General features: G+C 35.9%; 1 protein-coding gene across 4 annotated transcripts in view; it reads right to left on the bottom strand.

Moving 5' to 3' along the window:
• Nucleotides 1–860: 860 nt before the first annotated feature.
• The window catches only part of USP45 (ubiquitin specific peptidase 45), a 65,255-nt gene continuing 53,239 nt past the window's right edge, over nucleotides 861–12,876 (bottom strand). For 2 of the 4 annotated variants that reach the window (XM_058566581.1, XM_058566580.1), the window contains exons 14-18: nucleotides 11,446–12,112; nucleotides 9,406–9,503; nucleotides 5,477–5,563; nucleotides 2,076–2,229; nucleotides 861–1,446 (exon numbers count right to left, since the gene is read on the bottom strand). In XM_058566581.1, the coding sequence (XP_058422564.1) occupies nucleotides 1,316–1,446; nucleotides 2,076–2,229; nucleotides 5,477–5,563; nucleotides 9,406–9,503; nucleotides 11,446–12,112 (1,137 nt within the window). In that variant the 3' untranslated portion in view covers nucleotides 861–1,315. Of the gene's footprint in view, nucleotides 1,447–2,075; nucleotides 2,230–5,476; nucleotides 5,564–9,405; nucleotides 9,504–11,445; nucleotides 12,158–12,876 lie in introns of those variants that run through there. The other 2 variants (XM_058566582.1, XM_058566583.1) reach the window with 2 other exon arrangements.

The raw sequence follows: 12,876 nt of genomic DNA, 5'->3' as shown, positions 1-12,876 counted from the left end.
TAGCCACTATTTTTTTCAATTTAAGCCTAAGTAGTAGTAATATTTTCATGCCAAGTTTTGACAACTTAATAATTTGTATTCTAGGGGTAGAAAATATCATTTTTTGCTATTAATTATTTAAAAAGAAAATCAGAAATGCCAACTTAATGCCTCATTAAAATAAAATCGAAACTCACTTGAACTTATTAATAATGCTTGATGAAGACAAAGTGATCTCAAAACCATGATTAATATTTACTGACCTACAGAACTAGAAAACGTATTATATTTCCCTGTTAATATAATAAGAATATAATTCTCTAACATGTACAAATACAATTTGGTAATTTATATTTCAAAGGTACGCTATAGTCTCAATGGATTAACAACTTCTATTTACCAATTCTGCATGTTACAATTATCTATAATTATATTTTGACCTTGGCTAGTTACCTGCAAATTATCCTCAACTCCACCATGAATAGGCTGCAAATAATACGTTGATGAAATATTTTAATATTTTTCTAGTTCTCAAAACTTCCAAGCAATAAGCTAATCAATATAATATTTGTATAATATTTGTAAACCCGTATTACTAAAGTTACAGTGGTACCTTTTTATATGGCTGAATCATATAAAATACAACATGGTCACTATGCCAATTGTGTAAATATATGTTACAGCAATGTTTCCCACACAGCAGTACACATATACCACGAGATAACCCTGAGATGATTTTTGAAGTGGAGTGCTACATAGATGAACAATTTATCTTTAACAGTTATATATTTATTTTAATGTTTAATAGAAAAAATATAACTAGCACATAAAATGTAGAATATGTTCAAAACAAGGCTATGATTAAAAAATAAGGCTAAAAAATAAGGTTAAAAATAATAAGTAAACAATGGCACAGGAGATATATATACATATATACGAGATCAGAAGGGTGGTATGTGACTCACATTTGGGAAACACTGTTTTAGGGAATGATTTAATTTAGTCAGCATCATTTCTGGATGCTTGTAATAATAAGCCACATCATAAAGGATTTTCCTCTAGTATGGTAAATTCTGGGTTTTTTCCAGGATAAATATTTTTTTAAAAACATGTGTTTACATTTAGTTTAAGAATATACATTTGAAAGCACTGAGTAAATTTACTTTACTTTAAAAGGATTCATCAAAATGGTAAAAATGTTCAGGAGCATTTGAGGGACATGCTATTCCTACAGAAGAGAAAAGACTACAAAGGCACATTGCATACTATGGTTATCATGGCAGCATTTAAATAAAAGTGATCTAAATAATCATTACCACTAATAATTGACGAATAATTATAATATTCTTTCATAAAAAAGAAGGTACGCTTGTGCACTAAGTGCTCTTGACTCTGGAACCACCTGCACATAAGTGTCACTGACATGGACCCACTGGCCTGCTGACTCCCTATCAGGTTCTTTCAAACCTAACAAAACAAAAAGAAGTATAATTTTACAATAAGTATGTTCTTACTCTACATTATAAACAGCAACATATTCATCACAAACTATATTATCTAATGTTAGATGTTACTGTATAAGTCTGTTTCTTCTTGGGTTAAACATCTTCCTAAATAAATTAATCTTTCAAAGCATTAATATTAGTATAATTTTACTTTAAATATCTAGTGAAATATTAGACAGCCTTGTAAATACTTATTTGCTCAAGGAAAAGAATCATTTTCACTAAAAGAGAAAGATAAAAAAGGTAGTTTGCTGATCCATAACCAAAGCCAGCAAATTTTCAACTCCAATTCTATTCTGAGGACCTGGTATGTCTTCAACAACTTTTGGTATTGTTAAATAAACTGCTACTCTGCTGCAATAAATGATGACTTAATACCTTGAAAAACTGTGTGTCACTTCATGTCACTAGAAGGGTACAGTCTTGATATTTAAGATTCTCCAAGATTATCTAAGTACTCTTAAAGGTATTTCTCACTTAACATTAACAAGTGAATCCACTTGAGGTATCCATGAAACAACTTACCTCTTCCAGAAAAGGAAGAATAAATTCATTTGTTTTTAAAAATAAAATAAAATTAAGATGGCATACCAGGTACATTTTTCTTTCCAGTGATATGTTCCAATAATCTCCTGGAGGGTGTTCTCACTTTCACATAAGCGGTGTAGTGGCCTCCTCTCATCGAGCCACTATGTTCCACTACGCCATAGAGACCATAGAGAACTTTATCTCCCACGCTTACATTCTTTTAGACAAAGAAAACACCCAATTAGTAATATTGAGTGAAATATTATTGTAAGGAAAATTAAGTCAAATGTACATCCTGCTTAAAATAACAGAAATGCATATTCAAACTACACTGAGATACTTTTCCACACAGATTGGACTGGCAAAATGCAAAAGCTGGACAACATTCTCTGTTGGCTGAGCTGTGGGGAAAAGAGTACTCACATACATTGCAAGTGGGAATGCAAAGGGGCATAGCCCCTATGCAGGGATATTTCATGTTATCTAGCTAAATTATATCTGTATTACCCTTAGATTTATCAATCCTATTTCTAGGATCCTATCTCACAAGTACATGAGCAAAATGTAAAAATACATGCACCAGATTATTAATCGTAGAATTATTTATAATATCAAAAAACTGAAATAGACCCAAATGTTCATAAATTGGGGACTGGTTGAAGAAACTCTGAAGCATCCATGTAACAGAGTATTACACTGCTTGAAAAATGGAGAGCAAATATCTCTAAATACTGCTATGAAATAATCTCCAGGATATAATGTTAAGAATAAGACAGGTAAAAGGATACATATTGTAAGCTATGATTATTTAAGAGGAGATATGCACATATACATACCTATTTGCTTATATTAAAAAAAAATAGAAGAACAAATCATAGGGTTTGTTTTTGTTTTTTGCTGAAGAAGAGTCGCCATGAGCTAACATCTGTGCCAATCTTCGTCTATTTTGTATGTGGGACACTGCTACAGCATGGCCACCGATAAGTGGTGTAGAGGTCTGTGCCCAGGAACTGAACCTAGGCCACCAAAGCGGAGCGTGCCAAACCTAACCACTAGGCCACAGGGTCAGCCCAAATCATAGTTTTTTAAAATGGTTATTTATAAGAAGGAAGAAACAGGTAAAACAGATATGGAGAAAAGTTACACTTGTCAGAATTTACCTTGTACTGTACATTTGATACATTTGACTTTGGAACTACATAAATATTTTATGTGTTAAACAAAATTTTAAAAATTTACATTTAAAATTTAACCCAGGAGCCAACCTGAAGTGGCTTTCAGTAGGCAACTATGGTCCCAAAAGACTAATACATTAGAGCATGAATAAAAAGAAAAGTGTGATAAATTGAAACATATCTAATGGGTTTAAATCCATGAATTCATAATGATAAATTAATTGACCAGTTTGAGGAAACCAGTGAATTAATTTATTATTCTGAAAACTGGTTTAAAAGGGGGTAAGGGAAAGAATTGGGCATTTATTCTACCTTTTCTGTAAGAACTATATACCATAAGATAACTAAATAGATGAAAGGAATTTCTCTTTATATAAAAGTGTTCTAGCTAAAAAATGAAGGAATGACAGAATTAGAATATCATCACTCTGTAATTCTTAATGAACTCAAAGATCTAGCATTGAGTATCATTGGTTGCTAATATCATAAAAAGATAATTGGCATTATTTGCCACCTGATAAAAGAACAGAACACTGTCTATGGAATAGCCTTACGGGGGGGGGGGGGGAAGAAAATAACAAACCTGAATCTGTTCAAGCCTCTCTAGACCCAACCACCTATTTGTAGGAAATAAAGAGGATAGAAGAACAATCATCAAAATCTAAACTACGGGAAACTACCAGAAAGACGACCCAATTTCTTCAACAAATAAATTGCAAGGTGGGAGAGAAGGGGAGAGATGGGAGAGGGGAAATATATATCCAAAGAGACATTATCCAATCATAAGGTATAGCTTTTACTTGGAATTAATTCATTTATGAGACAATTGGAAATCCATACACTAGATGATATGAAGGAATTGCTAATTTCTTTTAGTGTGAAAGTGGTATTGTGGTTATGTCTAAAGAAAAGGAGGGGGAGTGATTCTTATCTTTTAGAGATAACAGTGAAATATTTATGAATGAAATGATGCCTGATATTTGTTTCAAAGTAATATAGGAGGAGGAAGTAGATGAGCGTGTGGATGGGGCAGGACTGGCCATATATCTAAGGTTTTAGGGCTAGGCGATGGGTGAAGGGGTTCATTGTACGCTTCTGTCTACTTTTGTGTATGAGTGGAAATTCTCCATAACAGGTACTTTTAAAAAACACGTTTTCATAAATTTAATACAGAGCTTGTTAATTTACATTTTGTTTACCACATTATCAAATTCTAGGAATACTAAGTGTTAACTGACAGATAGTGCTGATATTCCACAGCAGATGAATTGGATTCACTGAAAAATTGCATTTAAGAAATTGTTGATCAATGTATTGAAAATATTAAGTTCACTAAGCATTCTATTAATACCACAAAAGCTAGACTGCTAACTAGTAAATCATGAACAGGAGAATATGTTTTCCCATAAGGGTTTCGTTCCCTCAAGGAAGACAAAGTCATCAATTTCACCCACACAGTTCTTACATGTAAGTACAAGCAATTATAAACCAGTCTCCTTACTATACCTAATTATGAAAGTAACAGCAATTTTATTGTGCGTGTGTGTGTGTGTGTGAGGAAGATCAGCCCTGTGCTAACATCTGCCAATCCTCCTCTTTTTTTTTTTTTTTGCTGAGAAAGTCTGGCCCTGGGCTAACACCCGTGCCCATCTTCCTCCACTTTATATGGGACGCCGCCAGAGCATGGCTTACCAAGCGGTGCGTCGGTGCATGCCGGGGATCCGAACCAGTGAACCCCGGGCCGCCGCAGCGGAGCACGTGCACTTAACCGCTTGCGCCACCCGGCCGGCCCAATAACAGCAATTTTAAAGTTTCATACTCAGCTGACAAGTACACTATTCTCAGCAGTATACATGAAATGGCATGAAAAACAATGCACTAGTATATTGATTTGCAAAAGATAAAGAACTCTATAAATGCTAAAACTACTGCCAATTATGCACATCATTTACAAGGAACAGGAGAGGGCACAAAACCTGCTTACCTCTCTCATCAACTATCTGCTTTCAGCAGCATTTACAAGCGGCTCTGATGACTGCCATGCCTCATACTTGACACATCTTTTCAACTTTTCCTTATTCTATCTCCCAAAGGACAAAAGTCATATTCAGTGTGTCAAATGTTCCACATGTTACTGATTTAACTTCACTAACTATAAAATTCCCTTTCAGAAGAGAAGCTTATTTACAAAAAAGAAAGAAAGAAAAGTATGGCCTAATAAACAATACATAGGATACTTTTAAGCACATTATTTGCAAGTCAATTAAATATCTTAATAACATACTATACCTTAGAAGTAGCAGAACAGAATGGTGCTAAATCAAGCAAAAGTGGAAAATCTACATGTCTGTTTACTTTGCGAAGACTCGAGCCAGCCTTAAAAAGACCAAAAAAATTTTTTTAATGCAACAAACTTAATTAATCTAAATCATTGTGTTTATCAATTAAAACCAAGAGAGGGATCCTAAAAGTTAGTTTTTTGTAGATATAAAGAAGTGACTGGGGCCGGCCCCGTGGCATAGTGGTTAAGTGTGCGTGCTCCGCTGCTGGCGGCCCGGGTTCAGATCCCGGGCGCGAACCCAAGCACCACTTGTCCAGCCATGCTGAGGCGGCATCCCATATAAAGTGGAGGAAGATGGGCACAGATGTTAGCCCAGGGCCTGTCTTCCTCAGCAAAAAGAGGAGGATTGGCATGGATGTTAGCTCAGGGCCGATCTTCCTCACCAAAAAAAAAAAAAAAAAGACTAATTAATAGTCCAAAATTGATATATGACTAAATTTGTAATTAAGTTTCATAAACTGTTAGCTTCAAAGACCATTCATTTACACGGGCATTTTTACCATGAACAATATGGTAATAATCACTTTCACTGTAGCTTTTCAACATTTAGGGAAAGATAAAAATGTGATAAAAGCTAAGCTACTGACACATATGTTATCATGAAAATATATTCAACCAAAGTTTCAGGAGCCTGGTGTTCTAGGCCTGACTCAATGACTGATTAACAGTTAATGTGACTCGAAGCAAACTCATCTGGATCAAGGCAGAAAATAGGTATAAATAGACTAGATTAGGTCCTTTTCAGTTCTAAAATTCAGTGATATTCATTCATTAAAAAGGAAAAAGCCTGAACACTCAAATCATTTTATCAATAAAAGTAAATGTTATATATTACATAAATCAAAATGAACCTTCATGTTCTTAAATAAGCTCTACTTCTTTCTCTATTTTTAATTTCCAAAGGCAGACCTTGAAAAATGTACACTTTGCATTATGTAATGATAATAAAAACTAGCTGATAGAGTATCAAAGGTACTGGATAGGAAACCCACAAATAGAAATAGACTCTATTGGAATGAGAAGATACTTAAATCTGAATTGTCTGGGTATACAAAAACTATTTAATACATGCAATCTTTCATGCAACGCTTTCACGACTTATTTCAATGACTTCTCTTTTCATTTGCACACTAATCACATAATTTTACCTTAGATCTGTTGCCTATTTCTTACCTTTCTTTGAAGAAAAAACACTTATTTTTTTACGAAAATATATCCACTTACTGATTTGTTTCTTCAAGTTATCTTTAGAAGGCTTAACATGATATCTGACGTGAAATTATGAGGTCATATCCCAGGAATAGTTATTTAATCTGTATTCGATTTGTTTGCCTCCTTTTTTTTCATCGGGTGACCTCTATAAGCATCCAATATCAGCATTGTCTGAGATCATTTCAGGCTAGTGCACCCTCCCCAAACAGTACTTTGCTGCTGAGAAATTATCTCAAGAGGAGAGACTTTGTAATGGGCTTTAATATAAGATGAATCTCCTTTTCCAGGGGAATCATTTTTGGAAAATATCTTGCCTTATATTTGGTTTTCCCCATGTCATTAAAATATAAATCTGATGTCCTGCACACAGGACACTTACACCAGGCCTCACATCTGGCATGATCTACAATGACTGGGACACATATTTTTGTGTATATCTCTATTTCCTTACAATAGGTTCTCAGAAGTGGAATTAGTCAAAAGTAATTACTTTTGTTCAAAAATTATGTTTTATTTAAAACATTACTTAATGTTCTTTATATATATATATCTTTTTTTTTTTGCTGAGGAAGATTTGCCCCGAGCTAACATCTGTTACCAATCTTCCTCTTTTTTTGCTTGAGGAAGATTAGCCCTGAGCTAACATCTGTGCCAGTCTTCCTCTATTTTGTATGTGGGTGGCCGCCACAGCATGGCTGATGAGTGGTGTAGGTCTGCACCTGGGATCTGAACCTGGGCTGCAAAAGCAGAGCATGCTGAACTTAACCACCATGCCACAGGGCCAGCCCCTTGATATATATTATTAAATTACTTTCTAGGTGTTACCAACTTACACTCCCACTGCTGGTACATGAGAGTGCCAATATTTCACTTCATCCTTATCAACACTATTATATCTTTGTCAATTTGGACAGGTTAAAAAAGGAATCTCATGTCATTTTATTTTGCATTTGTTTTGCTGGAAAGGATGGACTTTTTTTCCCATAATTCCTTGGCATTTTACTTCTATGAACTGTCAATTCATGTTCTTTACCATTTTACTGTTAGGGTCTTGATATTTTTCTTATTGATCTTTGAGAGCTCTTTACATATTTATGTATCATTTGCCATATTTATGACAAAGATCTCTATCCTGTTTGAGATTTGCCTTTCAGTGTTGTGGATATACAGCTCCAAAGTTACTACAGAGAAATAGGCTTTCAGGGACACTAAAAAACTAGATAGCAGAGACACTGCTTAAAGACTTGGCTCCCTGTAATTTCCAGTCCCTGGGAATGAGAATGTGGCTTTGCTGACATTACATTTAGACTGAGAACAAGAAGGAACTGAGATGTTAGTAAATATTTCCTGTTAAGGGCATTAATTCTTTCTGTAAGTTGTTCCTAAGTAGGGATGCAAGTACCAAATATAAAGTAACTGTGGTACATCATGAAATGAGTTTCTCAGATCTGGCATGCCCCTATCTTGTCCACATGGAGTCGCTGCAGATATACAGCTTCCAAAAGGCATGCTGATGTAATGAGACAAGATCCATCTGCTTCTGCTCTCCATACCCTTTTCATTCCACTGAGCTTCTGTAACCTTGGCTATAGAAATTCAAGAACTTAATCTAATCTTTCTGTGGCTAGGGATGGGGGTGTAGACAAAAATCTCCTCCTGCCCATCTGTGGCCCACATGAAATGTTGCAGATATATAACCAAAGCTCTCAATCTTCCCTGGAGATTTCTTTCATGGGTTTTATATTTAGAAAATCTTCCACACAGAGATCAGATTAATATTCATTTAAGTCTTCTTCTAGTCTTTTGATAATTTGTTTCATACAATTAAAAACATTTATCTGAAAATAGTATTGATCTATGGTAAGGGAGGGAAGCTCTAAATTTTTATTTCTTCACACAACTATTTTTCCTAAGTCCTTTACTGATAATCCAGCTCCCTTCCCAACTGATTTGAGAGCCTTCCTTTGTCATAAAGAGCTTTAAATTATGATGTTTTATTTATAGACAATTCTGACCATACTGTTTTAATTATTATAGTTTTATTTTAAAACTGGTACCAAAAAATCATCACTTCTAACTTTTTCAAAAATGTTTTGGTATTTTACTCATTCTTCCAAGAGAAACTTTAAAATCATTTTATCAAATGCAAAAAAAAAACCTGAGATAAGGCATTGGATTAAAACTTTAAATAACTGGAGAAAAATCTGACACATTAAAAATATTTAAGTTCCCTCCCATTGTAAAGTCCTACAGGGGTTGGCCTGCCTTGCAACCCTTAGTCCTAGCCAACCTAGCCCAGACCATGCACTCCTCTCATCAGGATCCTGAGAGCTCAGAAAACCAGGTGCACTCTGCTATTTCCCTGCTTGTAAATGAGGGTTCTTAATAAGTCTTATTTTCCATTGACATACACAAACACACACACACACACACACACACACACACACACACGCCACTTGGGTTCCTACCACCTAAATCTTCAAGTATTGTGAATTAAACAATTTTAATTAGAAAAGTCTTCTAAGCTATTATGGCTGAAGCAGTAAATGACAAATTTTTAAATTCAATAAATTACTATCTAATCCTTGACAGAATTTTACAAGATTTAGGGCTCTGCAAAACATATGATGAAAATTACTACTGTGCTACTAAAGGGACTTTTTACCTGATGGAATCTTTTAAGATGGAGAATTAGGATGGCTGGAACAGCAGAAATGAGCAATTGCTTCCTGGCATTTGTATAAACCCCTTCTACTTTCTTTTCTGCATAAAATATAATAAATTTATTTGTAACATTCCATTTTATACATTATCTACCATATAATACAGTAAACACTTATATAAAAGCATCATACTACATTTTTGAAAATGTTAAAGAAATTAGATTTCTGGTTACAGGGTGCCTCTACTCCTTTTTAAAAGTCCACTAAAGTGAAAGGGATTTTTTAAAAAGGCACACACTTATAAGGACAAAGAATGGGGGAGGTGACACTTGCAAACAAATTTTGGAAGCTGGAAAGCAGATGGACTAGTAGTGACTTATGTCAATGCTCTCCAGCCAAAGACCACCAGAAACATACCTGTAGTTGAAAAAATTGGGTCATTACTCATTGCAGTGAAAGGAGATCACATATCCTAAGAACCATAGGGAACTTCAGTAAGAGATTGTTAGAAAGGACTTGTGATAGGATTTGAATATGGTCAGTTGCATATATAACCTCAACTGATGTTAGTTGGTATTTCTTTCTTCTCCCATCTAGACATTTCTTTAATTACTAGTGTGTTAAGCATGTCTTTATTCTGATGCTTTGACATCTGGGGCCCTGCTAACACTGGAGGGACGGCCTCTCCCAGAGCTAGCTAATTCCTAGAGATAGTAAACAACTTAACTGTGTTTTTCATATGCAAACCAACCAATTCAAAGCCTATACCCCAGCCACCTCCTTTATTGGGCTCTTATACTCAAGGCCACTATCCACCTGTCCTAATCACACCAGGGCCAGGTACCAGACAACTAGAGATAGCCCCTATAACCCACGGCCCACTGAAATTATTCAAAACTAGTCAATCCTAAACCTGTTTACCTGCCTTGCCCACTCCTTCCCTTGGAAACCACAATAAAGGCTCTTGCCCACGTTCCCCCAACCCCACACACACTGCCTCCTGACCAACCCTGGTGCTTCCCCCGTGGCTCTGTGTGGCATGGCTTAGTAGGTCCCCTCCTCTTGGGAACTGTAAGTCACAAACTATCTTTTCAATGGCAGTCGTCTCTTGATCTGCTGGCCTCACCATACCTGAATAATAATAAAATCTACATTTTGAAACAACTAGTTGCTAAGAATCAGAGAATTCTCTCCATTTAATCAAGACTAGTGGTGCAGTGAAAATTTCTTACTTGACAAATCCTCTTTTTTCCACGTTTCTCTGGTCAACTAAACATAGTTAATATATTACTAGCTTTATAATTATTTAAAATCTTCAAATTTACATCTTATGATATGACTTCACACTAAATTGATAGATTTGTGAAGCACATTAATTTCATCATTAATATCACTATTACCATTGTAAATTTGAGGGAAATTTCTTCCGGAAAGAGTTCAGATAGCTAGTCCTCTGAAATTAGACTACGTGGATTTGCATTTTCAAGGCAGAGATGGATACTTCCTGTTTTCAATTTATTTCAGCAAAAATCTATTGAAAATTTACTCTGTCCAGTCAGTGTCTTCAGTGTTGAGTTACAAATATGAATAAGAGGGCCAGCCCGTGGCTTAGTGGTTAAGTGCGCGCACTCCGCTACTGGCGGCCTGAGTTCGGATCCCAGGCGTGCACCGACGCACTGCTTGTCCGGCCATGCCGAGGCCACGTCCCACATGCAGCAACTAGAAGGATGTGCAACTATGACATATAACTATCTACTGGGGCTTTGGGGAAAAAAAGGAGGAGGACTGGCAATAGATGTTAGCTCAGAGCCGGTCTTCCTCAGCAAAAAGAGGAGGATTAGCACAGATGTTAGCTCAGGGCTGATCTTCCTCACAAAAATAAAAAATAAAAAATAAAAATATGAATAAGACAATCTCTGCCTCTAAGCAGCTCAAGTATGGAGACAAGGTTCTTAGGTTCCTCTGTTTGGGAACTATAATCCACTAGTCACTGACTATCAGATAATCCATGAGTACTAAAAAAAATTAAGCTAAATATTTACCTGCAAAACTGGTTTTCTTTTGGTACTTTTGTTTCTTTTCAGTACAATTCTCACACAGAAGCTTATTATTTCCCATTAGTAACTCCATGGATGTAAAGTGGTAGAGACAGGACTGAACTGAACATTCTTTAGAAGTAGTTATATAGCTCTGAGAAAGGGTTTGAAAAGCATTTTGGGGGCTGTGAGACATCATATGCTTCTCCCCTGAAAAACATAAATTCTTTGGAACATTTAGTGGCTGATTTTCCTTTTTAAAATCTCTATCTCCAGTTACAGTGCCGCTCAAATGAAGTCCAGAAATAGCTTCAGCCACTTCCTCATCACCACTGTCAGTCTTCCTGGCGGGCGGTTCACTTGTTGAGGGATGTCCCTTTGTGTGCACAACGCATCCACCACTGGATCTCAACAACACAGTCTGCTTAGAAGCACTTTCAGATTCTGAAGCTTCACTGTCAGCATCAACACTACTTTCAGAATGGCTGGCTTCTTTTTCACTGCCATTGGTAGGGCTTCCAGTCAGAGTCGGTTCAGTATTCATGATGCTGCTTGCCAACACTGAAGAATCCCCATCTATTTCAAGGTTTTCATTTTTCTGGTGGATGACAACAGCTTTATCTTCTTCAGATGACAATTTTCTTATATGTTTTCTGCCATGAATTAGTTGATTCTGTAAGTTGACAGTGTTTTCAGAGAAAAGAATCTTGTGACCTTACTGAAAATAAATGCCAATAAGTCTTACTTAAACATTCCACAATTAGTAAATACTCTTTCTAGTACCTCTGAAATCCATTTCCTAAATCTAACTAAACTACAACCATTATAAGATATTCTAGTGAATAGTTCTAATTTAAAAGTAAACTTTTACGCAAGAAACCAACAATAGTGGTTACCTATTTGTGGAGAAGGGAACAGGACTTTTGTGGAACAGTGCTGTGAGGGAGGCTTTTCAAGTGTAAACCTCTGTAGGTTTACACAATCTCTGTGTTTGATTGTTTGCACAATCTCTGTAGTCTTGCCACTTAACCTTCTAACAGAGTAAGTTAAATCTAATAATATATCAATTTGCCATGTTAATACACATCATATCAGGTCAAAAAACTTTTTAAAATGAAGTGCAAATTCAGATTGATTTCTCTAAATTTATATGGGATAATTCAACAACCAGGTATGTTCCTCCTGAAATAATGGGTCTAGACAATGGTCATTAATGGCTGCTGACATCAAGAAAAGAGAGACATCCAACATGATGGGCACCTCCTTGATGGAAGTATCACATCACCACTTAAAAGTTTTCTTGGGGCCGGCCCAGTGGCATAGTGGTTAAGCTCACATGCTCCGCTTCAGTGGCCCAGGGTTCACAGGTTCAGATCCTGGGTACAGACTGACACACTGCTTGTCAAGCCATGCTGTGGCAGCGTCCCATATAAAGTA

Source organism: Diceros bicornis, chromosome 23, assembly GCF_020826845.1.
Source record: "Diceros bicornis minor isolate mBicDic1 chromosome 23, mDicBic1.mat.cur, whole genome shotgun sequence".
Taxonomy (NCBI): Eukaryota; Metazoa; Chordata; class Mammalia; order Perissodactyla; family Rhinocerotidae; genus Diceros; species Diceros bicornis.
The sequence above is the reverse complement of the archived record's forward strand: the minus strand, read 5'-3'. Positions and strand labels throughout refer to the sequence as shown.